At 42.8% G+C, this 27,036-nt stretch overlaps 2 protein-coding genes and 1 pseudogene across 5 annotated transcripts in view; 1 reads left to right on the forward strand and 2 right to left on the reverse strand.

The window, feature by feature from the left end:
- The window catches only part of PARP4 (poly(ADP-ribose) polymerase family member 4), a 50,928-nt gene extending 48,519 nt beyond the window's left edge, over positions 1-2,409 (reverse strand). The window contains 1 exon segment of the mRNA XM_083735857.1: positions 1,660-2,409. The gene's annotated coding sequence lies outside the window, so the exon portion shown is untranslated.
- Positions 2,410-2,783: 374 nt separating this feature from the next.
- On the reverse strand, positions 2,784-5,187 carry LOC310842851 (disintegrin and metalloproteinase domain-containing protein 20 pseudogene; annotated as a pseudogene). The gene has a single exon. The product of its transcript is annotated as a disintegrin and metalloproteinase domain-containing protein 20 pseudogene (transcript).
- Positions 5,188-8,061: 2,874 nt separating this feature from the next.
- CPAP (centrosome assembly and centriole elongation protein) lies at positions 8,062-26,832 on the forward strand. Of its 3 annotated transcripts, none has more exons than XM_083736065.1 (17): positions 8,062-8,572; positions 10,256-10,755; positions 11,248-11,371; positions 12,333-12,617; positions 14,523-14,661; positions 15,512-15,617; positions 15,836-17,411; positions 17,833-17,965; positions 19,527-19,692; positions 19,897-20,127; positions 22,288-22,387; positions 22,692-22,792; positions 23,595-23,699; positions 24,953-25,093; positions 25,178-25,262; positions 25,525-25,645; positions 26,523-26,832. In XM_083736065.1, exons 2-17 carry the CDS (start codon positions 10,333-10,335, stop codon positions 26,713-26,715), a joined length of 4,029 nt encoding a protein of 1,342 aa, XP_083592191.1. In that variant the 5' UTR covers positions 8,062-8,572; positions 10,256-10,332; the 3' UTR covers positions 26,716-26,832. The 3 variants fall into 3 exon arrangements, with proteins under 3 accessions (XP_083592191.1, XP_083592192.1, XP_083592193.1); XM_083736066.1 differs by having other exon boundaries at positions 8,173-8,583; XM_083736067.1 differs by having other exon boundaries at positions 8,556-8,682.
- The last annotated feature ends 204 nt before the right edge of the window (positions 26,833-27,036 follow it).

The following is a 27,036-nucleotide window of genomic DNA, read 5'->3' on the forward strand; positions in this document are numbered from 1 at the left end:
TGTGGTTTTGTGGCTTGTGTCAGCCAGATCTGTGTAGGGATTGCAGGGGGGTGCAGCATCCGGAGGTGCCACCATGGATTGGCTACTGGATGGTGTCAGTAATTCATCTGTGGAGAGGGTCTGGGTTTGGGTCTGGTGTGGTTGATTGGTGTTGGCGTTCTGTGTGCCTCTGGATCTGGTGTCAGTTTTTGTGGGGAGGGCTAATTTCCAGATGTCTGGCAAGCGGGATGTGTCGTCACGCTTGTTCATGTTGTGAGGGTGTTTCTCTATCTCGATGGCCTGGGAACTTCCTCTCTGCCCAGAACATTGGAGGCTAGACACCACACCCCCTCTACAGTATTTATAGGAACTCAAACATTGAGATCCCGCTCTGTTCCAGTAACAAGAAGCCGAAAGCACCAGCCTGAAGATGACGAGTGAGACCTCGTCGAAACGTCGCCTAGACACCCCAACTTTTACACGGGAAGACACCCGAGGACACCAAAACCTGCATTCCTGTACCCGTGAAAATCTACGAAAGCATATATATATATATATATATATATATATATATATATATAAATGTAAAGGGACCCCTGACCATAAGGTCCAGTCATGACCGACTCTGGGGTTGCGGCGCTCATCTTGCTTTATTGGCCAAGGGAGCCGGTGTATAGCTTCCGGGTCATGTGGCCAGCATGACTAAGCCGCTTCTGGCAAACCAGAGCAGCGCACGGAAATGCCGTTTACCTTCCCGCCGGAGCGGTACCTATTTATCTACTTGCACTTTAACGTGCTTTCAAACTGCTAGGTTGGCAGGAGCAGGGACCGAACAACCGGAGGTCACCCCGTCGCAGGGATTCGAACCGGCGACCTTCTGATTGGCAAGTCCTAGGCTCTGTGGTTTAACCCACAGCGCCACCTGCGTCTGTGTGTGTGTATATTGTTGTTGTTTAGTCGTGTCCGACTCTTCGTGACCCCATGGACCACAGCACGCCAGGCACTCCTGTCTTCCACTGCCTCCCACAGTTTGGTCAGAGTGTGTGTGTGTATATATATGTGTATATATATGCATTATAGTTTTTTTTAATGAAATACAGCTTACAGTAAAATTTTGGAGGAATAAGTTCTGCTGCAAAGTTAGGTATGGTGGGAGTTCTAGTTCAGCTACATGGTGAGCATGGGCAGGGGGGACAGCTGCCCCCACTAAAAGTAGAAATTGTAGAAAGATTTTGACAGGGTTTTCTGAGCACTCGGGAGTCAAAAGGAAGTGATTTAAAACAACTGCTGTTGAATGAGACATTTCATTCCGAATCTGCTAGACAGAGCCAGAGAGAGGATGATGACAGGTGGGCACTCAGCCCCTCCTAACATAAATCCTGGCTACGCCCACGATCGGGAAGTCGGCAAGTTCCCTATCCCTGCGCTACCGCCTGACCCAAAGAGAAACGAAACAGAAGAAAATGCAACCCCGAGAGGGAAAACAGGACCCGTTCACAAAGCTGCCAGCGCCCTTATCCCTGTGCCTTTAATACAACTGCGGGACAAGGAGCAAAATCTCCGTGGGTGGGGCTTTTTTTTCCTTTCCCCTTCCCTGCCCCCCCCCCCAGCCGGCCTGCAACGAAAGCGAAAGCGGTGCCTGCTGTCATGCAACAACCAGTAAATAAAAGGCACAGGAACCTTGCCGGGCAGGAAAGTTGGCAACCCTTCCTCCTCTGTCAGACGGCACCGTTAACTGATCTGCTCCGCCTGGAAATCAGAAACGAGGACGAGGCAGGAAATGCGAAGAGCACCTTGCCTGCTTGCTGCGCGTCGCCCCAGCCCTGGCAGCAGCTCGCTTCCTGGTTCCGACAAGGCTCACGCCCCCGAGGTTGCGCCGGATACCAGGAGGGGCCGCTGCAACCTCGCTGCCGGAGGGGGAAAGCCGGCCTCCAATCAGGAGTCAGCACTGGACCGCATCAGCGAAGCAAAAGCAATGGAAGGGCCAGGATCTGAACTTGCATTAATGTTTTCATCGCTGCTGGGTCATGATGATAGCAGCAGCTGCTAGCTTAAGGCTGTGTGGCGGGAGCCTCGGGCAGCTGACCAGGCTGCACTGAAAGAGCTAATCACTTTGGGACAATCTGCTAAGGCGGAGATCAGAAGGCTCCCAACTGCCTCTTATTTAAGTGCTTAAGAAAAGCATGCAATTTTGCAAACTGGACATTATCAGCTTTATTGCCGGGCATTTGATTTACACCCGAATAAACAAGCCTTTGGGGCAGAATATCTGGACTTTTCAAGTTACGTGAGCGCTGTGTTTTTAGTATTTGCACAATCGGTGCTTAAACTCTGTTGTTTGTGATCGTTAAATATAATGGTAGGCTGTTTCATTTCAACATTAACATTCTGTGCTGTCACTGCTGTCGCTTTCACTTTTGCAATGTTGTTTGCTGGACTAGTGTGAATTTACTATACAGTACAGTATATACCAGAGTCGTCCGCGACTGGACCTACTAGCATAATAACTGTGAAAATAAGAGGATTTGGGTATGATCCTATCCCTGTACAACTGAAGCATTTTTAAAAATACAATGGCATAAATTGGTTTCTGTAGGTATGGAGTCCTCCTGTTTAATTTGTGGATTTCATTCAGAGTGCATAGTCAATCATTTTACAGCACACATTTTCTCCTGCCCCCACTCTAGGATCGAAAAAAAAGAATTCTGTTAAAGCACAGAGACAGACCTAACATACAGCAAACGTTTTTTGTTTGTGGATGAATCCGTTATTTATGTATGATACAGACTGAATTAACAAGCAGGTTTTCTCAAAAAACAACACCTTTATTCAAAGCTTATGAATTCCACTGTATGTTATATAACACTCTCAGATATCTACATTCTACAAGCTTTCTTCCCTTTTGTGATCACTTGAGGTTTCTCCTCCAGCACTGATTCTGGCACTCATTCTTCGAAGGTGGTTTCTCAGCACAATCCTGTAATACAAAGCCATACTAACACCAAGAGTTGCAACAGAAACAAATAATACGCTTCCTACAAAAGTTCCCATAACGATACCACTCCAGTCTTTTGCAGTTGGTCCACTTTCAATGCTGCCACCATAACCTTCCTTTAGGCAGTCAGGAGGGGCCCAGCCATAATTGCAATGGCAGTGTTTGTGGTTGTTGCATACTCCCCTGTTATTGCACATTGAGACATTACAATCATACTTCAAGAGGGACACGTTCTTGCATTCTGAATCAATACACATCATATCCGTGCCACAAGGAGTCCCGTCTTTCACTGCTCCAATATCACCTGTCCCCGGTCCTTTGTGGTAGTCTGTACTCCAGCACTTAGTATCACCAACAAATGTTTGAATTAGGGTGCTGTGTTCTACCAAAGAAGGTAATCCACGAATATTATCACAATGGATTCGGCCACACAGAGTATTATCAGCATTACATTTCACATATCTACCATGCCTAAAACCACAGTTGCCAAAGCGATCACCTTGAGCATTCAGTATTTTGTAACAACTTTCTGCAGCAACTGTTGCATCCTTGCCAAAGATCGCTTTGCACTGCACATTGTGAGTAGTACAATGAGCATGATAGCAATAGGCACCATCACTGCATGGGGCACCATCTTGCACATAAACGTCCTCAGGACACTGCTCTGAAGCCCCACTGCAGTACTCTGCAAGATCACAGACACTGATATTCCCTCTGCAAGTGTATCCGGCTGCATGGTACTGACACTTGACACAGCACTGTCCAGAAGCACAATTGGCACCTGGACGCAACATGCAATTAGGCTGGCAGCAGGGATCCAATTCACACTGACTATTGGTACCACAATCACATTGCTCTCCTTTTTCCACTACTTTGTTCCCACAGATTTCAAACTTGTATATTTGATCAGGTTCTGGAGGAGTTAACAAGCAAGCCTTGTTCCTGTTTGTGTAATACTCTTCATAACTGCAATTGCTAAACTTATCAGTGTTTACCGCAGTAGCATCCATAATGCATCTATGCCTGTCACATTTACAATTTGCTGTATCATGTCTCAAACCAATAGTATGGCCTAATTCATGGGCAAATGTTACAGAGAATATGTTCAAATCTAGATACTTTAATGTTTGGACAACAGATGCCCAATGAGAAGAACAAATAGTGTTTACATACGCCAATCCAATTCTTTGTCCAAAATCCTCGTGCGTAAATAAGTGAGCAACATCATTATTTAAATGTGTAAGTAACGTGTCCCGTCTCCATGCATTAAAAGCATAAAGTGTGGCCCCAATTTGGTCACTAATTGTTATTAGGTCCTTTTCTGACCATATCTCCAGCCCCACAAGAGAGATCTGAAGACCAAGTGGCTCGTAAAATTCATTTGCAGTATGGATGACATAGAAAACAGTCAAAGCAGTTTCAGTTTCGTTATTATTAAACTTAGCATATTGTTCATGTGCCACCACAACTGCCACCTTTGCGTATCGGATGTGTGGCCACCAGCGTCCCGCCGGAGCACTTTGTACTACAACACGCTCTGCCTCCGGGATCATGGCCTCTTGATGACTTTGCTCTTTCTCCGTCAACCCGCACCTCATACGCATGACATCTTCGTCTACACTCAGCTGATACACCACATGTTGAAAGGTAGCAGATGCCTGGGCAGGGTGAATTTCAAACGTCTTGTTTTCTAATTGGAACACGCCCTTGAGTCCTCCTGAGCAAGTGGTGATGGTGGCTGAAGAGTTAGGATTGCCCTGTATGAAGCCACTGTAGAAACAATCGTCCCTGATGAAAGGATACTCAACCTGGAGGTTCCCCTCATTGTACGTGAAGATGGGAAAGTGTTTAGGAACAATGCCCTTCTTCTGCCTGAGATGCACCACCTGGCTCTTCCCCTCAATCTGCAGTAGGTAGCTGACATCCTGGATTTCCTCTTGTCCATATCGGATGCTCAGTTTCCTTGGGATGGTCACCTCATAAGAGGCATACCTAAAGCCCTGTGGTGGTGTCTGGCCACTAGTCTCAGCCAGGAGATTATTTAAAAGCATCACAAGTAGCCATGCCATAGTACCAGTCATCTTCCCAGAAAGATGGAGCCGGAACCATGAAGCATCAAATCTGGGATCTCATCTCAGAAAGGGAAGCCCTTTGTCAGTTTAGCAGATAGATGGGAGGGAGCATGTATGCCACTTAAAAGAGGCAGAGGATTCTGAACATAGCAACAGTAAATAGATTTCCCTGTGGAATGTGGGTGGAGCTTGGAATATAAAAATGGAATAGAATGGCATAGGAAGGAAAAGGCTTCTGGGAGGTGGCTGGCTGACAGGGCAGCAGGAAGAAAAGTTAGAAAGAGTCTAATAGCACCTTATAGACTTAACAGTTTTTGCTTTGCCATATGATTTTGAGGACTTAGAAAGACCACCAGATGGATGGTGATTATGATCAGTTGTCAGGGTCATTTCAGTAATGCTCATATGCTACTGTGAAAAGGACACTTTGCATACATTTAAGCACTAATTGAATTATCACATACTAGCAATGGAATAGAAAAAAGTACATATGCCTTAAATTAAAGTACATACCTTAATTTTTTCATAATTTTCACCATGTGTACAAAATAGTGTTGAATACTATTGTCCTTGGGTCTGCTCAGCCCTGACTGCAAAGTCTGCTCTAAAGTAAAGTCTTGAACCCTGCAGCACTCCTAAAGTACAACCTTCAGGAGTGATTTTCCCATACTGGCTAGAGAGCTACCGGCCAACACTGTCATCTTGCTGCCAGTCAAGCTCTACACCTTTTCTGTGTAGCAGGGGAAACTTCTGACTCCTCTGTGTCTGACTCTGTGACTCAGTCTCAGATCATTCTCCTGACTGCCCCCCCCCCAATCGCTCAAACCCTCTGCCTCTAGTCTAGCACATTGCAGCTCATCGCTTCTGCAGACTGCTCTGCAGTGTCCTACACCACAATCCAGGATCTAAGCCATGGTGGGCAGCTCTCACCACTCTTCCTCAGCCAGTCCTTCCCTGACATTGTGCCATTTTGAACCAAGATGGTAGACCAAATTAACCCTAATTATTAAATAGTAGCTCCCCTCCCAAAAGAATTTATTTAGGGCTAGGTCAAATGCTCTTCAGGTCAGGCTGGAATACTGGGTTGGTATGGATGGATGGATGGATGGATGGATGGATGGATGCATGCACAGCCAACCCACAATTTCACAAATTGCACTATACATTATTCTCTTTTTTTTTGTCCATCGACTTCCCGGGCAATGCTGGGCACTCCCCACTAGTACCTAATGTTTGCTAGAGCTTATTCTAAATTAAGTGCACACCTTACAAACATGCTAGGAACGGTTAGGACATTTTTCACTCATTTATTTACTTTGGCAATGAATGAAGAGGAACAGGATTCTGAGTGGGCAAAGGGTGAAGACTAGGGGACTGTTTCCAGGCACAATCTGGTTTGTTGTACTAGTAACCTCAGATATTATGATCCAGTATGTGGGGACCCCTATATAAAGCCACGGGGGTGGGGGTGGGTGTTGTTGCCTTACCATCTCTCTGTGCCCCCCTGCTGTGGAAGCTCGTGCCATTAATCCGAATCTTTAAATGTGCCACAACATCCATTCTGTTTTTGTTAATTCACATTCCTGAAGGTTGCTAAGAAAAATTATGATTGATTATCAAGCCTAGTTGCTAATGCACACCCTCCTCTCAACAACTACAGCTTGGTGGAGATGTGGTCTCTATTTATTTAATAAGGGAGCGGTATTGAATAGCACAGTAGTGGGAACCAGCTGAAGGTGGGCATCTAGAAAAGATACCAAACATTACACAATCGCCACAGAACAAAACGGGGAAGGGGGGAAAAGGGTCGATGGAAATTTATTTAAAATTTATTTTATTTATTTAAAATTTATTTTAAGGTTACATGATAGTGTTACTACCACTGTCCCCACTTGCTGGATCATCACCTTGTCGTGGTGAGTGGGCTTGCATGTTCATATGACCCCTGTGAACGAAGCCGTCGGGAATCTCGTACTCCCAGCAGGGTCACCCAAGACGGTAAGGTCAAAGGGAAGGAGCTAGACAAAGAATGATCCAAGAAGTCCTCAACGGCAGAACAGGCAGATGATAACAAGTGGTATGTTACAACGGCTGCGAAGGCGGATGAAGGCTGCAGCAGATGGGAATCTACCAGTTTGTCGTGACTGCTTTGTGCCATCGGAACAGAGCCCTACTGCGAAGATTTTGCTTTGCAGAAGCTTACGAAAAGCTAGGTCTATCACTCAACATCCAAAAAAACAAAGTGCTGCACCAACAAGTACAAAATAACCCCTCTGCAGCGCCACAACTCCAACTCAATGGTGTAACCTTGGAAAATGTCGATCACTTCTCTGACCTAGGAAGTTATTTTTCCACAAGGGCCAACACAAGGGCGAGTGCTGATTTCTCCCCATTGAAGTGCAGAGTCTTTGAGGGCTGTGACATTCGCAGGGAAACCAAGATGCTTGTTTACAAAGCTATTGTACTGCCAACCATACTGTATGCTTGTGAAACATGGACCACTTATAAACGCCATCTCCAACTCCTCAAAAGATTCCATCAATGGTGTCTCCGAAAAATTTTACACATCACTTGGGAAGACAGGCGAATTAATCAGTGTACTGGAAGAAGCAAAGATCACAATGATTCTTCAACATCAACTTTGTTGGACTGGTCATGTTGTGTGGATGCCTGATGATCGTCTTCCAAAGCAACTACTCTATTCAGAACTTAAAAATGGAAAACGTAATGCTGGTGGTCAACAAAAGAAGTTTAAAGACGGTATCAAGGCAAATCTAAAAAAATGTTGTATAAACACTGACAACTGGGAAACACTGGCCTGCGAGCGCTCCAGTTGGAGAACAGCCTTTACCAAAGGTGTCATGGACTTTAAAGACACTCGAACTCAGGCCGCAAGGGAGAAGCGTGCCAAGAGGAAGCCATGCTTGGCAAATCCACATGTGATCAACTCCCGCCTGGAAACCAATGTCCCCACTGTGGAAGGACGCATGGATCCAGAATTGGCCTCCACAGTCACTTATGGACTCATTCTTAAAACCGTGTTTATGGAAGACAATCATACTCGGCTATGAGTGATCGCCAAAGAAGAAGACTACTACTGCTTTACTATTTGGGGTTTTTAATGTTTTGTGATCTTAACCCTTGGCTTATCTTTGTTTTGACATTTTATTTATCCTGATTATGTCTGTTTTTTTCTTTAATAAATGCCTTTTAAAAGGAACCAGAATATAGGTTTCGCAAGCTGGAACCGAGGGGGGCCCGAAACCACTGCGCTACTCCTCGCCTCCTCAGAGACAGAGGCCCCACCCTTTAACTGCCGCCGGTTTGGAAAGACGAGCGCAGTATTTACTAACGACGCCTATTGTAACGTCCTTTTTTTGCAGTGCTTCATGGGAAATGCAGTCGATAGCGGGCCGACTTTTCCTGAAAAGCGAGGATCGCGGCCGCCAAGAACTGCAACTCCCAAGAAGCCTCGCGGCCGGCATTGTCCAGCCTGTGGCGCTGGGAGCAGGGAGGATGGCGGCAGGTTTGTAAAAGGTCTGGCGGGTGTATTCGCTGCGGCGTAGCAGCCCGATAGGAGGGCGGGGGGAGGTTGGCACTCGTGGAAGTTTAGGTTTCTTCTTACGCCGCTGTGAGGTAATTTGGGGTCTCCCCAAATCCGTGCAGAAATCGTCTTACTAGATTAGTCGGTCTCCAGAGGCCGCCGCCTTTTCTTAATTTTGTCTTCTGTGTATGTCTGTCCGTTGTGTTTTATTCTCCTCTTTCCCTACACTCTGTATTTATGGGTTGTTGCCTTTTAATATGAGAGAGCACAGGAGGTGTTGCCGTTTGTGACCCTGGGTCTCTCCCTGTGTTAAGCCCAGACGCTTATTTATTTCAAAAATTATACTCTTCCCACACACCCCTCTTTGCGATAACGAAAGCTGAGGTGGCTTTCAATTAAAAATCACAAATGGCAATAAAATTAGAAGCAATACCAGCTATGAGTCCTGATTCTTAAAACTTTTTGTTTCCTGTTTAGTTCAATAATAATTTTATTATTTATCCCCCCCCTCCAAAAAAAATCTGGCTAAGTTTCCCCAGCTGCTCTGAGTGGCTTCCAGCAGAATATAAATACATAATAAAACGTTAAAAACATCAGATGTCTTCTAAAAGTTGTGCACTTCTTAATCTCCTTGACATCTGAAGAGAGGGTGTTACTGCCGAGAAGGCCTCTGTCTGGTCCCCTGTAACTTCGGGCTAATTGATGAGGGGTAGAGATGCTCCTTCAGGTATGCTGGCCAAGGCCATTTAGGGTTTTAAAGGTCAGCACCAACACTTTGAATTGTGCTTGGAAATGTACTGGGAGCCAGTGAATATCCTTTAGGACCAGTGTTATATGGTTATCTATGTTATACAGTTCTATTCTCTGTAATCCAATATCTGATGAGGGTTGATATTTCCAAAACCACTGAGATTCTTTCAGGAAACTTAGTTGAGAATTTTAAAGTCAAATTTAAAACTTCTTAATCTTTCTTAATGGTGGCTCTGAGTCTTTTATATGTTTTATGTGTTTAATATGTTTGGATTATAAATTTTTATGGATTTAATTGTTTAAATTATGCTGGGAAAGGCTGAATGAATGAGTAGTATTAGTCTTTTTTTTTGTTAAGTTTTATTTGCTGTTATAATCTGAATTAATGTTAAAATACGAATTAATGATTGCCTAGCCTGCCCCATAGGGTGGCGCTGTGGGTAAAACCTCAGCACCTAGGACTTGCTGATCGTATGGTCAGCGGTTCGAATCCCCGCGGTGGGGTGAGCTCCCGTCGTTCGGTCCCAGCTCCTGCCCACCTAGCAGTTCGAAAGCATCCTTAAGTGCAAGTACATAAATAGGTAACGCTTTATAGCGGGAAGATAAACGGCGTTTCCGTGTGCTGTGTTGGTGCAGGCTCGCCAGAGCAGCTTTGTCACGCTGGCCACGTGACCCGGAAGTGTCTTCGGACAGCGCTGGCCCCCGGCCTCTTAAGCGAGATGGGCGCAAAACCCCAGAGTCAGTCACGACTGGCCCGTACGGGCAGGGGTACCTTTACCTTTAGCCTGCCCCATATTTCATGTAACCAAGACTGAAGGACCAGGCTGGTTCTATCTGGACTCTAAGTGAACACTGCCATGCAAAGAATGATGGATTCTGTGTGTCCACTTGATAAATCTTTGTTTTATTGTACAGGTACTGAAGTTGGGTGTCAAAGACCTTGGCCAGCGATATAGATTAGTTAAGGTTGGACTACAATAATTATTTCCCAGATGGCCACCTCTACAGATATGAATTGGGAAGAAAACTTGATCGCACACTGGATGTCTAATGCTCCCCGTGCTGGAGTTATATTAAATCCTGCTTTCCATAGTTTGAAAACCACTAAAGCACTCAGTATTGACGATGCCTCACCAGGTATTTCAAGTAATTCACTACACAGTTCCAGCAGCATTTCTCTAAGTGAAAACTCTCTACAGATACAGCAAGCTGTTGCATTGAGCAGTCCTTGTGGGGACAAGTTGGACATATCCGAAACACTTTCTCCAATTTCATTTGCTAAGGAGGAGCAAATGCTAATTGTTAAAGATGCTCCAGGTCAGTGGGTAGCCCTGCAAAGTGATACTGAATGTGATCAGCTGGATGGTCTGGATGAAGAATGTTGCACTGATCTACTTCTTCAAAAGCTTGAGCAGGTAAAAAAAAAAAGTCTCTATTTACACCTATTATTTATTCTATCTAGAAAAAAAGCAGTATTTTCGCAAGTCAATACTGCACAATTTGTGACCCAATAAGCTGAACTTGTATACTGAACCCCATGAAACTATGATGCTTTCAGTTGTGCTATTCACTACTATATTCTGGCTCTGTTAAGGAGACAGTTTAGCTTATCCTTTGGCAGGTACATTTATGAAACAATGTTGTTTTGCTTGAGATTGGTAGGCTTTACTGATGAATTGAGGCTTGAATTTCAGTATGGTATTGCAATGCCTATTTGTCTATTTTAATTCTAGTTGTGTACTAATATGTAATTGTACAGTCCAAATGGCAATTGTTGGACTTGGGCCCTAGTGTAAATTGTGGTCACTTTAGTGTATTCTGATGTGTCTGTAAACTATTTTCTTACAAATAAAGATTAGATTAATTGCTCTAATATACGAGTTCTAATAATGTATTTGGCTTCTTAGCTCAAAGGACTGCAACAGCACAAGCAGGAACAGCTGAAAAGGCAACAAATGGAGCAAATTCAAAGGCTAATGGAAGAACAACAGAAACTACTTTCAATGGTCTCTGAGCAGCAAACACATACTGGTAAGGGGACATGCTGAAATTGTCTTTACAACTGTAGCATGGTTAAAACAGACAGAAATAGATAAGGTTTTTTATGCCTGGACAGTGCTAAAATACATAAACATTGCTTAGTCAAATAGTTATTTGGTCAGGAATTCTTGTATCAAATCAGAATTGGTACCAGGGGCTGCTTTCCATATTACAGCTTCCCAATAAGGATCTGTCCTTGCAAGTTCCTCTTGCATCTTTAAAATTAGTATTTATTGGGATGTTGCTCAAGCTCTGAGACAGACTTCATTTGGGTGCTGCTAATGTTTGCAGGTCATTTTCTTTTGCTTGTATAAACTGACATGCCCAAGTTGCATTTTAAGGACAGAATGAACATTGTGGGATTTCACTGGTGCTGGGAAATCATATTGTTTAGAATAGTTTTCTTTAATCTTAAACCCACCATGCTGAGCACAGTCCATAAGCCATTTTTTGTGGCCTGCCAGTGGTCTGACATCTCCTCTTGCCCCTTTTTTGTGTTTGCAAGGCCAGATAGGCAGCAAAAACAGGAGGCTTACCGAGCCCTTAGTGGGCCACTGCATAGCTGGTGATTGTGCTTAGCTCAGTGGGTCACAAGATACACCAACCTGTTCTAAAAAGAGATGCAATACTCATGATGACAATATTGACTACTGACTACCAAGAAATGGAAGGTTCTAGTTATTTTGATGAGCTTCTTGATCACAGATGAAGTAAACAAACAGTGGATATTACAAAATCCTCAACCAGAAGTTTTGCAGTTGTTTCTTATCCATCTTTTGCTACATGAATAGTTGGCAACTGCATGCCTAAAGCATTGCGAGGTTTCAGGCTTTCTTGATAATGGTTCTAAAAATCATGTTACTGGCAGAATACATAAAGACAGGAAAAACCACACCCTTTCTGCTATTTCTCTACAAATATCCTCTGCTATGGTTTTCTGTTTAACTGTAAGGCTTTCGTGTAATGGAAGATTGCTTGAGTCAAAGATGTGATCATCCATCTCACTCGCCTCCTGTGCCGTCTCTTCCACCACATCGCAATGGAGACAGTGTTTATTGGAACAGTGGGCCTTGCATTCCTTCTCCTGTTGAACAAAAGGATTCTCTTCAAAAATCCAAGGATGGCCAAATATTGAAGGGAACCATCTCTGCAGATCCTTTTTGTGAGAGAGAGGCTTTAGATTTGTCTTTCAAAATGCAGAATGAATTGAAGGTTGAAGATCAAAGTGACATTTCAGGTAAAACATTCATCTAACTAAACTAATTATTAATATTGCCTGTATGAATACTAATATCAGAGGTTTTTGTAAAGGTTGCTGAGACATATAAATATTGAGGTCCAGAAATGTGCTTGCGGATGCTGAGCATGTTCTTTAATTCTGGAGAGATGCTGCTTTTTCTCCAGAGTTTCAAGCAGTGCAAAGGAATCTTCCAGACCTACCACTGAATATCAGTGGTAGATCATACAGTGGAACCTCGGGTTGTGAATGTGATCCGTGTGGGAGGCACGCTTGCAACCTGCAGTGTTGCGTCTGTGTGTGACACAATTCGGGGCTTCTGTGCATGTGCAAAGAACAATTTAGCGCTTCTTCGCATGTATGAGCACCAAAACCCAGAAGTAACCCGTTCCGGTACTTCCGGGTTTGGCACGTCCATAACCCAAAAAAAAACACGCAACCCACAGCTTTCGCAACCCGAGGCATGGCTGCATTTTGCTTCTTTCTGAGCCTTTTCAAGGCTCTGCATAAGGCGTAGGAAATCTCTTCCACTCCTAGCTCTGTAGTGCTAAGAGCTGAGGAGGAGATGGACTTTCCCCACAGTAGCACTGGGCCTCAGAGAAGCTCAGAGCACCTTTGATGCTCATAGTTGTAACACAGAATAAGACACTGCCTGTCCTCCTTGGAGGGGGGAGGGTGAGTATCAGTCCATTAGCGAGCAATTATTTGGTTGACTATTAAGGACAATCAGATTTTTAAGATCACTTTAATACTACTTTTCAGCCATCTTCTGTAATAGTAGTAGTAGTAGTAGTAGTAGTACCGTAAATGCATTGGGCACAATTCATTCATGCTATGGACACAGATGGCCCAACAGGGCTCAGCAATAACCTCACCCCAGGTTACAGGCAGTAACATGGACTTTAAAGGGAAGGGGAAATTTTTGTAGGATAGACGTATTCTAAGCAAATACATAAAATCATTGATAAGCATGGAGGCAGAAGATATGATTATATTGAACCCTGTTAGGTTTCCTGATTACACCTATAACATTTAAAGTGGTGCAGTTTGTATGTTCACATCATGAGCTCAGAAATATTTTAAATAGCCCTGTAAAGTAAATATTGCACATGGGGTGGGGGCTAAAGTTAGGAGAATTAATGGTATATATCAGACCATCTATTGAGTTGGAGGGTGAGCTGAGCTGAGATTTAACTTTCTACTGAGCTACAGTTAGAGATGAAACACATTGTTGTTTTGCATAGGAGATCATAGCGTGAAGAACTTTATTCATTAAAAGAGCTTCTGGATTTGCAGTTGTTGTAAAGATATGGCTGAAAGATAAATTGACTGGCTAGACAATGACAAAGGGACTGATTAAAATTCATTTCCAGGTTCCTGCTGCAATTGTGACACAAGTATATGTAGGCAGGTGTCACTTTCGGGACTGATGCCTGAGTTTGCTTATTTTCCTCATAATTCCCTGTGTTTTCCTTTTGTTGTGTTTGAATTGTAAGCATGTGGGCAGTGACTGTTTTTATTTTATTTCTGTGCCAAGGCATCTTACATATATACAAAAAAAACCCTTTAAACTACAATATCCCTACAATACAGTACAACATATATGTCTGTGTTGTTCTTATGTGTGCTACTCTAATGTCTGCTCAACTTAGAAGTTGAGAAAAAAATCTTAAATATTAGTGAGCTAGTAAACTGGTACTTTGAGTAGAAATTGGCTAGCTGATCAGCTGCACTGCTTTTTGCAACAGATAGCTCAAGAGGCCTTCTGTGTCTTGAATAAGGACTTGATCAAACAAAGAAAAGCAAGGTTTGTAACTTGAATGAAGGATGGGTGGGCGGGGGTTTTTATCTCCTCTGGCTTCATGCCAGCTGATTGAAATGTCAAGTTTTTTCTTTATTTTGCAGGAGAAAATAGTCAGATTCTGGAGCAAAATCTACTTGGACATGCAGATGGTGACATTAGTTGTAAAAGCACCAGGGATGCAGAGACCTCTGAAAGCCGGACTGGAGGGAAGTGCTTGGAAACACCCAATGCTGAGGAAAGGTGAGTTTGTATGCAAAATGGCCTTGATACCCAGTGAACAACCCCCCACTTCCCAAAAAAGAAACCCAGTTGTGAAGGTAGAAAATGAGCAGTGGCAACTACCCAGTGTATTGCACAGAGTGTCATATGTACAATGACCTGAAAGCTGGACAGAAGTTGTGGGTGTATGCTTTTTCTCTGCGAGTCAGGAGCACACTGCACAAGATTTCTGTCCCCTTGAGACCAAGGTAGCTAACCTGGAGAAAATGAAAGAAGCCTTCGAGACATAGTTGAGGTGTCTTATTATCGGGGTCCTCTTCTGTTATGGGGAATGAGGGTCTTTGGGGAAGGAGGTTGTCACTGAGAAAGAGAGACATGATTCCTTTTAATAATAATAATAGTAATAGTAATAATTTATTATTTGTACCCCGCTCATCTGGCTGGGTTTCCCCAGCCACTCTAGGCGGCTTCCAACAAAGATTAAAAATACATTAAAATGTCACACATTAAAAACTTCCCTGAACAGGGCTGCCTTCAGATGCCTTCTAAATGTCAGGTAGTTGTTTATCTCTTTGACATCTGATGGGAGAGCGTTCCACAGGGCAGGCACCACTACTGAGAAAGCCCTCTGCCTGGCTGCCTGTAGCTTTGCTTCTCGCAGTGAGGGAACCACCAGAAGGCCCTCGGTGCTGGACCTCAGTGTCTGGGCAGAACCGTGGGGTTGGAGATGCTCTTTCAGGTGTACTGGGCCAAGGCCATTTAGGGCTTTAAAGGTCAACACCAACACTTTAAAGGGATCCATTCCTTTGTGATGAACCAATATCCTGTATTTTATAAGATCTGACAATAAAATGTGAGTCTCTTGCAATAGACCTGTTGCTGCTAGTATTCAAGAAAGAAAACAGACATTTGAAGAGTTCCTAGAAGAACAGATACGACTAGAAGAACAACGGCTGAGCCAAAAAGGAAATAAAAAGGTTAGTAATTAGAAATGCTTCTTGCAGTGATATATAAAATGTATAACAACTGTGAGAATAAGTTCCTGCTTCAATTATGTTGGTTTCACTCTTGTAGGTGCAACACATGAAATTCCAGACTTCCCAAAAAGTTTTATATGAGTACTTTGATAGAGCAAGTAAAACACATAAATAGAAATATAAGAAAATGAAAAGGTCTTTTTGTTTTTGATTTTTAGGATTCTGAAAGATCAACATTCCAGACACCAGTTGCAAAACGACCCTTTCTAAAACGAGGTGAAGGTTTAAGAAGGTTTGCTGGTGCAAAATCCAAAACAGCTAATCAGAAAGAAAGCAAAGTAACTCCTCACCTTAATGCATCAGAAGTAAAAAACTCTGCTAAAGCAGACAAGCCACAGCTTCACCGGAAAACGGCCACTTCAAATAAAGAACAAAATTCTGACAATTTTGTGTCTAAAAATAGTCATCAGAATGGTAAAATGAAGAAAGCTCTAGCTCTTCCCGCTCGAAAAACAGCAGTGCTCAGAACTTGTGCTGGGAAAGCCATCCCTTCATCTACAAGACGAAATCCCAGTGAAAGGAAATCTGGACAACTGAGAGAGTTTGCCAGGTCAGAAATAAATGGTGAAAGAGAAAAGAATAAAGATAATATAATGGCACTTGCAAAGCTGGATGAAATTGGCTGCAAGTTACCCAAAGAAAAGTATGCGCAACCAGCACAACTGACCAAACATCTTACAAATTCCTCTGAAAAAGACCTAGACCTCTCTTTTGAACTTTCTTTCCAGAAGAAATTGGAAAACTGGGATACTGAAAAGGAAAAAGAGGAAATTGAATTGGATGAATTTTTGTTTCTAGAGCAGGCTGCTGATGAAATCTCCTTTGCCAGCAATTCCTCACTTATTGTAAGGATCTTGGATCAAGGCCAGCAGATTTCTACAGGGTGCAGACTGTCTTCTACTCCCGTTAAATCAAGGCAGCAACAACAGCAGATAAATGTGCAGGACGCTACAGCTGTAGAGAACAGAAATGGAGACGCATGTGTTTCCCAACCAGCAAACAATGAGAAGGACAGAGGGATGATCACTGAATCCCAGGCATCTGAAATGCTGAAGGATCATCAAAATAAAATTGACAATAAAATGCTTCAGGCTTTCCCCACTGAGTTTCAAGGTTTTGGTGACACTGAGTGGGACGAAGATAAATCTGCTGAAAGTAGTGATGTGACTTTGGGGTCTGAGGAGGAATTTGAGACTACCATAAAGCCTGCTGAGAGCGCTAAAAAATTTGATTTGAGTCATAGAGGTGACAGTCCTGAATTTTCAGAGTACAAAGAAGGCACAAATAGAGATGCCAGCCTTGGCTTACTGGAAAAAAATGTTGGTAGTATCCAGTGTAGCAAGATAAACAATGGTTCTGAATTTCAAACTGTGTGTTGTGCAAATGGAAATCAAGTTGATTTTGATGACGAAACATCGTGGACGGACTTTGACGAGAATGGGAGTCGGTGTACCCAAGTACCAAATGATGACTTGGTTATTAAAGGACCATTGTCCCCTGACTGTTCAGCTACGAATGAGGCATTTTTTCCAGATAAAAGGATCAAGAGGAAGATTGCCGTAGCAAAGAAAGGGGATGTTCTGGCCAGGCAAAGTTCGGCAGACAGTGAGGCAATTGCACCCCCAACAACAGATCTGATGCTGAAGCTCTTTCCTTCTCTGAGGCCCAAACAGAAGGTAGAGGCACAGCAAAGACATGATGCCAAACCCAATGTGTCTCAGGAAGAATCAGGAGGTAAGCAAGAGGGATAAATGAGTATTGAATTGAGCATAATAATCAGTCCCAAAAATCTCCTCAATAGCAGTAGTAATCTTCAAAGCCTATATCCCTCTGTCCTGCTTTTCAGCTTGCATTCTCAGTGTTTTAGATTCTTCAACAAATTGCCAAGCAATTTATTTGAGCCAATTTGCTATTCAGACTGGTTTCTATTGTAATGGCTACAATTTTATGTGTTTTAAGCCCATTTCACTCATAGTTTCAGTCTGGATATGTATGCGTAAAAGCTGACCTGGAAGTCAGCGGAGTTGGCTTTAAAACTCCTATAAAGATGGCAAAGATCAGAGAGGGTGGGAAACTGGTAAAGCGTTACCACACAACAGTATGGTGCATACATTGGCATTTGTGCATCAAACATTGTGCACCTGTTCTTTGTCAGGAGACACGGCTCGTTCCCAGCTATTGAGAGAGAAACTTGTTGAATTGGAAGTTGAAATCGAACGGTTTAGGGAAGAAAATGCGTCCCTCACAAAACTTCGAGAAGAGCGTGAGAAGGCTTTGGAGAAGTTCAGGTAACTTAAAGAGCCTGTCTGATTTCTATCCTGTTGGTGCGAAGTTGATTTAACCTAGAGCAGGCTTGCCACTTAGGACCCACCTCCCATCTATGACAGCCCATTCATTTAAACTAAATCCATCCTTTCCTGTTAAAAAGCTCAAGGTGGCTAACAATGTATAAACAATAAATGAAACCCACATTACTAGAAGCAGCAAGAAACAAAAAGATAAAAGGCAGCTATTGAAAACAAGTGCATATTCTCAAGTGATAAAAACATTTCAATGCAGCTAATTACAATACAGTCTGGTGCAGAAGCTTAAAATGACCCCCCCCCCCAAAAAAAAAACCCTCCAATAAGCAGGAAGGAAGGTTCTAATGAAGTGATTGATGGGAAGAGTTTTCTTTGAGAGGGTCTTTCATAACCTGGGTGGAGGCCACTGAAATGGTTATGAATAGTATGCCTGGTTCTACTAGGGCCCTCTTTTGGGTGCCAACTAAGTATAGTTCAGGGGAATGCACAAGAGAGCTTAAGATATTAACAGATGAGTGGGTTCATACAGGACTAGGTTTCCCTTCAGTTATCCTGGTCCCAAACCATGAAGGGCTTTAAATTCACCACTAGCAATTGGGACAAGATACAAGCCGGAAGCCAGGGCAGTTGTTTCAATAAGAGAGTCACATACTCTGATGAACCACTGAGCTGCCATGTTTTGTACCAGTTACAGGTTTCTGGACTTGCTTAATAATGAGGCCCTATGCAGAAGGCATAGTAGCCCAGCTGTACAGCATGTGTTTAAAATGGCATGCAGGACAATGTGCAAGCCAGGGGGACCCATAGAACAGGGGCAGAATAGTACCTAGAAGTACCTTCCCTTAATATTAAATCTCAAAGCACTGACATCTAGATAACAGTTGATAACAATGCAATTGACTAATTCATCTGCAGTAATAGATGACAGAGACAATGCATCATACAGGGCTAATTAATTTAGTAGTTTGCAAACAATAAACTATGCAGCTATTTTACTGGGCATTTGGAAATTACCTAATTTGCTAATCAAGAAATATTGTGGAGTTTCTGAAGATATGGCCTGTTGGTTTACTGGGATTTATGTAGAGAGCCAAGAAGAAGAAGAGTTTGGATTTGATATCCCGCCTTTCACTCCCTTTAAGGAGTCTCAAAGCGGCTAACATTCTCCTTTCCCTTCCTCCCCCACAACAAACACTCTGTGAGGTGAGTGGGGCTGAGAGACTTCAGAGAAGTGTGACTAGCCCAAGGTCACCCAGCAGCTGCATGTGGAGGAGCGGGGACGCAAACCCGGTTTCCCAGATTACGAGACTACCGCTCTTAACCACTACACCACACTGGCATCCAAGAAGGATGACCTAAGAAAGCTTGAGGTCTGTTACAGCAAGAGTGCCTGGTGGTTGTGTTCTAGGAGAGCTTTTTAAAAATATACTATATGGGGTGGCTTGTGGAGCTAACAATCCTAAGTTATAATGTTATCAATAAAACATACAATTTTTCAAGGAGCAGCATTTTTTGCTGTTCTGAAATAATTACTGTAAATTTTCAGGAAAGAAGTTGCTGACTTTGAACAACAGAAAGCCAAAGAGCTCTCTCGAATAGAAGAATTTAAAAAAGAAGAAACAAGAAAGCTGCAAAAAGAACGTAAAGTTTTTGAGAAGTATGCACAGGCAGCTAGAGCTATTCCAGATAAAAAGGAACGGGATGAAATTCAGGTATGAATGCAAGGGAAAGCCTATATGGTTACTTTGATTGGGATCAGATTTACTGGTTGTTGATTTAAGGTGAAGAATGTCCACTGAGTAATTTTATTACAGGTATTGCATTTATTACTGCAGTGTAAAGGGATTTGTCTTTTTCTTCAGTTTGTGTATTTTAACATAGCAGAAAATGACCTGCTTGCATGTTGTTTTCTCAAGGCTTTGAAGCAGCAAATGGCAACCTTGCAGGAAGATTTAAAAAGAAGAGAGACAAAATGGTCAACAACCCATATTCGTCTTAGAGACCAGATAGAGGCCTTAACTAGGGAGAATGTGCAGCTACGGGAAGAGATCAAAATTATGGAACGATTTCGTTTGGATGCTTGGAAGAGAAAAGAAGCGTCTATAAGCAAGAAGAAAACTGGCTGTGATAAGAAAGCAGAGTCAGCAGTAAGGTTTCTTTCCCCCTTCTTTTTTTTTATAAATAATTTTTATTAACAGATCAATCAAATCAAATCACATAAATTCTGAATTACATAGCCTAATTTTAAATTTTTGTTGGGGATACCCATATTTCAAGTTCCGAAAGGGATCCAATCCTCTTGTTGCTGCTGCTTTTAAAGTCCACAAATCTGTCCAAATAATGTTCACAATTCTGTCCAATCCTTTCTTGCTGTTTTCCACATCTCTTCTAGTTGTTTTCATATATTCTTCCTTTCTCTTTGTCTTTGCGGCCTCTGGTAGTCTCCATAAGTGGGTTGAAACAAATTTGTATTCCTGTGTGGATTTTTCCGTTCGTCCAAGAGTCATATTTCAGACAGCTACCGTATTTCATCGCTTCCATAAAGAAAAACATTATTGCTGTCTACTCGTTAACTTTTCACAGGTCTGTCACCTCTTTCTCAGTCCTTGAGGAGGTTCTGCCAGTAATCCAATATGAAAACAAAGCTTCCTCCTCCCGATCATAAATCTTTTGACAAGACCTTTTTGCGCCATCAAAAGCCCTTGCTCTTTTCTCGATCTCACAAGCCAAACTTTTGGTAGTAAATCATTTCCACACAGTTTTTAATCATCCTGCTTAGGTTGGTTATGCGACGGTTCTTTTTGGGGAGGGGTTATTGGTTAATCACATAGAAGAAAAGGAAAAAAAGTCCCCCCCCCATCCAGTCCCGCTCCGGCCTACTGAACCTGGTGTATTTTCTTCATGTTGTATTCCGTTAAATCCAACCCGTCGCTCTCGTTTCACAGAGGTCACTTCAGTTAGCAGTCTTCACTCCCGTTCTTCACTTGAAATATGTGCATTTGCTTCTTTTCCAATTATATATTTTGAGCTGATGCAGCCAGTGTGCTATCAGAGACAGCGTCCGGGAGAGCCGGACCCCACCTGAGGGCTTTGTGCCTAGTGCCCTCACCCCCTTCTTTCGAATCCGGGGGTGAATTATGGACACAGCAGGAAGGCAGCGTTCCCCATTCCCTTGGGGCAACGAAGGGAGGCTGCAAACTCCCATATCAGCCTCTTAATTACCTCGTGTGTGTCGGAGAGATGTTATTGTCGGCCATCTTCCAATGCGCCTCTTGGCGGCCCCCCTGTTTCTTTCCCCCTTCTATCTCTTTTCCGGCGTAAAAGTGGTAGAGTGGTTAATGTGACACACTCAGACTGGGAGACCCGGGTTCAAATCCCCACTCAGTCATGAAGCTCACACTTTCTCTGCCTAACCTATTTCCCAGGGTTGCTGTGACAATAAGAGTTGCGTGGAGGAAAAATACACCTGAAACGTGCCTGAAAAGGATGGATTTAGGAAACACAAACTGCCCAGGCACCTTAGGTTGCGCAAATTTGACTTACATTTGCGTACTCGTCATTATTGAGAGTCAGGCTGATGTTTTTGAGCCATTAGTCCAGGCATAGGCAAACTCCGGCCCTCCAGATGTTTGGGACTACAGCTCCCATCATCCCTAGCTAACAGGACCAGTGGTCAGGATGAGAATTGTAGTCCCAAACATCTGGAGGGCTGGAGTTTTCTATGCCTGCATTAGTCTGTCTCTTTTGGTAGGAGAGTTTTGTGTGTGCAGCTGTCAGGGTAGAATCATTAATGTGGGACTGTTGGGACATAATTTTTCAACTTTTTTGATTTGACAAGCTGCCTTCATTTCTAAAGTGTTTGAGCGAGTATCCGGAGTGATGCATGCACACCTTTCCTCCTTACTAGTGCTCCCCCAATCCAAATCTGCTCTGGAGGATTCCTCAACTGTTCAGGGCACATGTTGGCAGGTTGTGGGGAAAAGAGTGAGAAGTCCCCTTGGGTAGGTGGCCACTGTTGGCTTTCACTCTATATTATATATTACTGAACAGTTCTCAGGCACACAGTTCCAGGTATGATTAAGCAAAAGTGCATACATGTTGTAAACAGCTTCCTACCATATTGACTTTAGTTTTATGTTGCAAATAGCTTTGTGAGCTTAATTTTGAAAAGCGGTGTATAAATATGGTAAAATAATCACCTTTTACTTTTCGGGGAAAAGGTTTGTGTTCCTGAATAGTATCATTGTAGCATTTTAACAAAAAAAATTCTCAATAGGCGCCTGCTTTACATCCCCCCCCCCCAACAGCATTCTCCAGCTATATTGCAAAAAAACCAGACTCTGCCTTCAATTCCTCAAGCAGAAAAGAGCAGCAAGATGAATGGCAAAAGTGATCTGTCATCAGAAGGTAACTATACTTGGGATACAGTACCATTTCTAGTAAGCAATATGACATTTTACATGCAAATCTGTATGTTACATACCTTGTCATTCTGACACTTCTGCTACCTCCAAAGAAAACCCCCTGCTACTGGTATGTATTACAGTAATTTACCCAGGAAGCAGTAATGCCACTGATAATATTTAGTGTGGGCCTCAAATGAAATAAAACATGAGGTAGCAGAAAATTAGAGAGGGATGTACCTACCTTCTCCCCATGTCCTAGGAAATATAAAATATTAGAATCATATTTTTATTCTTGTTTGAAATAGGAAGACCCTGTGCAAAATTTAAACTAGCAGCTGCACCTGAAGAGAGTTGCTTGAACAATGTGGCAGTGACTTTTGAAGATTCCTCCAAAGCATTTATGGCTGTAAGTAAAGTACAAGAATGTTGGCTCTTGGTTTCATAAGGCAGTCTAGGGCAGCATCAAGGAAATAAGAAACCGCTGGGTTATGTTAAATCTCCTCTTGCTCTTCTTGACTGTTCGTGCTGCTCCTTTGGTTGAGAAATAACCCAAATTTATATTCAGTATAAAGTTATGCAAGGTTATAGATACTAAATTCTAGGCAAAACAGTGTTACATTCTCATTTAAAGAATGTAGGATACTGTAGTTGTATACAGTGGTACCTCAGGTTACATATGCTTCAGGTTACAGACTCCGCTAACCCAGAAATAGTGCTTCAGGTTAAGAACTTTGCTTCAGGATGAGAACAGAAATTGTGCTCCAGCGGCGCAGCAGCAGCAAGAGGCCCCATTAGCTAAAGTGATGCTTCAGGTTAAGAACAGTTTCAGGTTAAGTATGGACCTCCGGAACGAATTAAGAGAGAATTAAGTACTTAACCCGAGGTACCACTGTAATAGATTTTAGTCCCGTTTTGCTATTGGCATCTTTTCTCTATAGAACAGGAATAGAGCATGCCTTCAGGTGTAGTATTTTGTGGGATAAGCACAGTCCAGGAAATTTAGGTTTGCACATTTAAACCATGGCAGACACGTCATTGTGGAAAGGGTCCTTTAACGGTAGTCTGAAGACTTCAGTAGAGTATTTCAGTTTACATGAATGAAGCTTCTCTTGTGGAGAAGTTCCCAATTTGTCACCATTTAATGCCCACAGTAATATGATTTGACTCTCAAGACAAATTTATACACTTTTTCCCACCTCCCATTTCAGAATTTACCTGGTAATGGAACTGCTGAATCATCACCATCGCTAAGTACTGATTCATCAGAAAGTGAAGACGAAATAGAGAGTGAAGCCAGTCATCCTGATGGAAAGGTAGCAAGTTGTTGTTGTTTTCTAGCGCATGGGTGGGGGAACCTGTGGCTCTCCAGATGCTGCTGGACTCAAACTTCCTTTGGGGCCAGGCAACATGGTCAAGTTCAATGGGAATTGTCATCAACATCAGGAGGGCAGCAGGTTTCCCATCCCTGCTCTGAAGCGATTCCAGAAAGTAGTACCGGGAGAACATTGCTATGTAAAGGAAATGCTTGCTCTTTCTTGCCTCAGAAAGGATGACCAGTTCCATACCTGCACCACCTATGAAAGTGCAGTGCTGCTGCTGCTGCTATGCTTGGGAGTCTTTTTGGATCTGAACTAGATGTTTATGCCATTCTGCCTAATTTTCAGAATGGAGGCCAAAGAACGCAGGGAAAAATAGGAGGTGGTAACTATTTGTGTATTTTTCATATTCATATACCACTTAACTACTATCGTATTTAAGCACTGTACAAGAAATTAAAAAATCAGAAAAGGTGAAAATTGGTTAAAACTATAAAACCAGACATAAAGTCTTCTGGAATAAAAGTCTGGAAGTTGAGGGAGCTTCACCAAATTGGGCCTGCAATACTAAATGATTGGGCGGTCTTTAGGGTATCCTGGACCCATGTTGTCAAGGCCCTTGTAAATAAAGACAGTCTTCTCAATAAAGTTTTGCTATCTATACCAAGAGATTTATGCATGTTCCTCTCAACTAAGCTTTCATGCTGAATTTAGGTCCAGGCCCTATAATGCAGAAGAAACCAAATTGCCTACTTTTATACAGTCTTGCAGTTGTTTCCCATGCATTTGCCTAATACTCAAGGTCAGTTCATGCTCAGCCACAGTTAATGGTTATATCCCACAGCAAATGTGGGAATGAACCTCAGGCTTGTATGATCTTTCTCAGTGCACAGAGAAACGCTTGTGCTTATGTGAAGGCCTAACTCGAGAGTGATCTGCCTACAAAAAGGGGGTGGGATAGTTCTTTTGAGTGTGTGTGGCCCACTCATGTAAGCCCGCAATTAAATAAATAAGAAAAATCCTACATCAATTTCTGGGCCTCTGGATTTGTGAAGCATGCTCCATACTCTTGAATCTCTAAGGGCACCATATTTAGAATTGGGAGGGATACTATCCCTTATTATCAGATAAGCTCTGTTTGGGTTTGTTTGTTTTGGCCCCTTCCCCTTTCTTATTCTCTGCTCGGCTTAGCCTGTAGAAGTTCACAGTCAGAATTGTTACGATATATGCTTTTATTTCACTTCTTTCAGGTTGAAAAGATTTTAAAAAATGGATCCCACCTGATTATTTTCCCCAATGGCACACGGAAAGAAGTGAGCTGTGATGGGAAGACTACAACTGTAACCTTCTTTAATGGGGATGTAAAGCAAGTTCTGGATGATCGGAGAGTGGTATGTATCCAGTAAGAAGTATGTGCCATTCAGATATGGACAGAAGGTTCTGTTAATGCTAAATTTGTTAACTCTTCTCAACAGATATACTATTATGCAGATGCCAAGACTACGCACACCACCTACCCCACAGGCTTAGAGGTCCTACATTTCTCAAATGGACAAATAGGTAAACGGAGACCTGGCTGTCTTGCTTGTAGCCGTTTAGGGAAGTTTTTTATTTAATGCTGTATTGTTTTTAACACTCGATTGGGAACCGCCCAGAGTGGCTGGGGAAACTCAGCCAGATGGGTGGGGTATAAATAATAATGTTTTATTATTGTACTGCTCTATAAATTGCTGTGTATTGATGGCACACCATTAAATTGCAAGAACTACTTACAAGGCGTATGAGTATTCTGACATGTGGTATGCTCATTCATTCCTTGCAGAAAAGCATTTTCCAGATGGAAGGAAAGAGATTGTATTCCCTGATCAAACCATCAAGAATGTGTACACGGATGGGCGAGAAATGACCATTTTCCCTGATGGCACCATTGTCCGCACGCAGCAGTAAGATTTATTTTCATAAAACTATTTTAAGGGTTACGTTTGGACTGCATTTACTGCAGCCATATAGAATAAGTAAAGGTAAAGGTACCCCTGACTATTAGGTCCAGTCACGGATGACTCTGGGGTTGCGGCGCTCATCTCGCTCTATAGGCAGAGGGAGCCGGCGTTTGTCCGCAGACACCTTCCAGGTCATGTGACGGTCTTTATACTACCCTTACCCAGTCTGGCCAGCTTCTGGCGAACCAGGGCAGCACACGGAAATGCCGTTTACCTTCTCGCCAGAGCGGTACCTATTTATCTACTTGCACTTGATGTGCTTTTGAACTGCTAGGTTGGCAGGAGCTCACCCCATTGCGGGGATTTGAACAGCCGACCTTCTGATCAGCAGGTCCTAGGCTCTGTGGTTTAACCCACAGCATCACCTACATCCCATATAGAAAAAGTAGTGACACACATTAAGAATGCCCTTTGAGGAAACAAGACTGTGGAGGAAGAGAAAGGCTGTCAAGAACGAAATCTTCAGTGCTGACTGTGTTATGACTGTCTTCATGCCACCCTTACCCAGTCTGGCCAGCTTCAGGAATACAAGATGGGTGCCAGAGAACATGAAGCTGCTGGGCAGATGTCAAGATGATAATCTCAGCAATTTAAGAATACTTCCTGTGTAGGCTAAGATTTGTTGTGCTGAAAATACACATTGGGAAGAACCCAAATGATGAGAGGCAGAGATGCTGCTTAAAGTTATGTTTTAAGTAGGAAGCTGTAGTAGGTATGGCAGTTAGACCAACAGAACAATTAGCTGCATTCTTAATTGTACCTCCAGCAGAATTTAGCTATAACGTAACCTTGGTTTTAAAGGTTGCCTTTCTATTTTAAGGGATGGAAGTAAGGTTATCGAGTTCAGTAATGGCCAGCAGGAAGTGCATACAGCCCATTTCAAGAGACGGGAGTATCCAGATGGTACCGTTAAGACAATGTATGCTGATGGACGCCAAGAAACGCAGTATGCTTCGGGTCGAGTTAGAGTTAAAGATAAGGATGGTGAGATTATTGTGGACACCATCCTCTAAACGTTCATATTTTGTTCAGGTCTTAATATTTATCCATGTTTTCTCTTCTCAGAAAATGTTTGTAAAGGTTGTACATAGTAAAAATGTTTTGTCAATAAACTTGTTTTTAAAGATTAAGGCTACTCCTACTCACAAGTCCTAATATGTAAATAGCAATACATTTCAAAAATGACACTTAAAACTTTCTGTTTCTTGTTTTCGGACAACAATTTGTTGCCAAAGCAGGTTACAACCATTTTGAAGCTATCATACACACTTTGTTCCTTTTTACAGTGAGCCCACATCTTACATTTATTTAACCTAATAAACCAACACAAGCAA

This window comes from Podarcis gaigeae (genome assembly GCF_964106915.1).
Source record: "Podarcis gaigeae genome assembly, chromosome: 4".
In the NCBI taxonomy this organism is placed as follows: domain Eukaryota; kingdom Metazoa; phylum Chordata; class Lepidosauria; order Squamata; family Lacertidae; genus Podarcis; species Podarcis gaigeae.

What these genes read in the sequence shown, in the direction of transcription:
- CPAP (XM_083736065.1), top strand. Translation starts at nt 10,333, where the DNA reads ATGGCCACCTCTACAGATATGAATTGGGAAGAAAACTTGATCGCACAC. An exon ending in CCAGTCATCCTGATGGAAAG is followed by an intron (nt 23,700 to 24,952) that starts GTAGCAAGTTGT and finishes CACTTCTTTCAG; the next exon opens with GTTGAAAAGATTTTAAAAAA. An exon ending in TTTCTCAAATGGACAAATAG is followed by an intron (nt 25,263 to 25,524) that starts GTAAACGGAGAC and finishes CATTCCTTGCAG; the next exon opens with AAAAGCATTTTCCAGATGGA.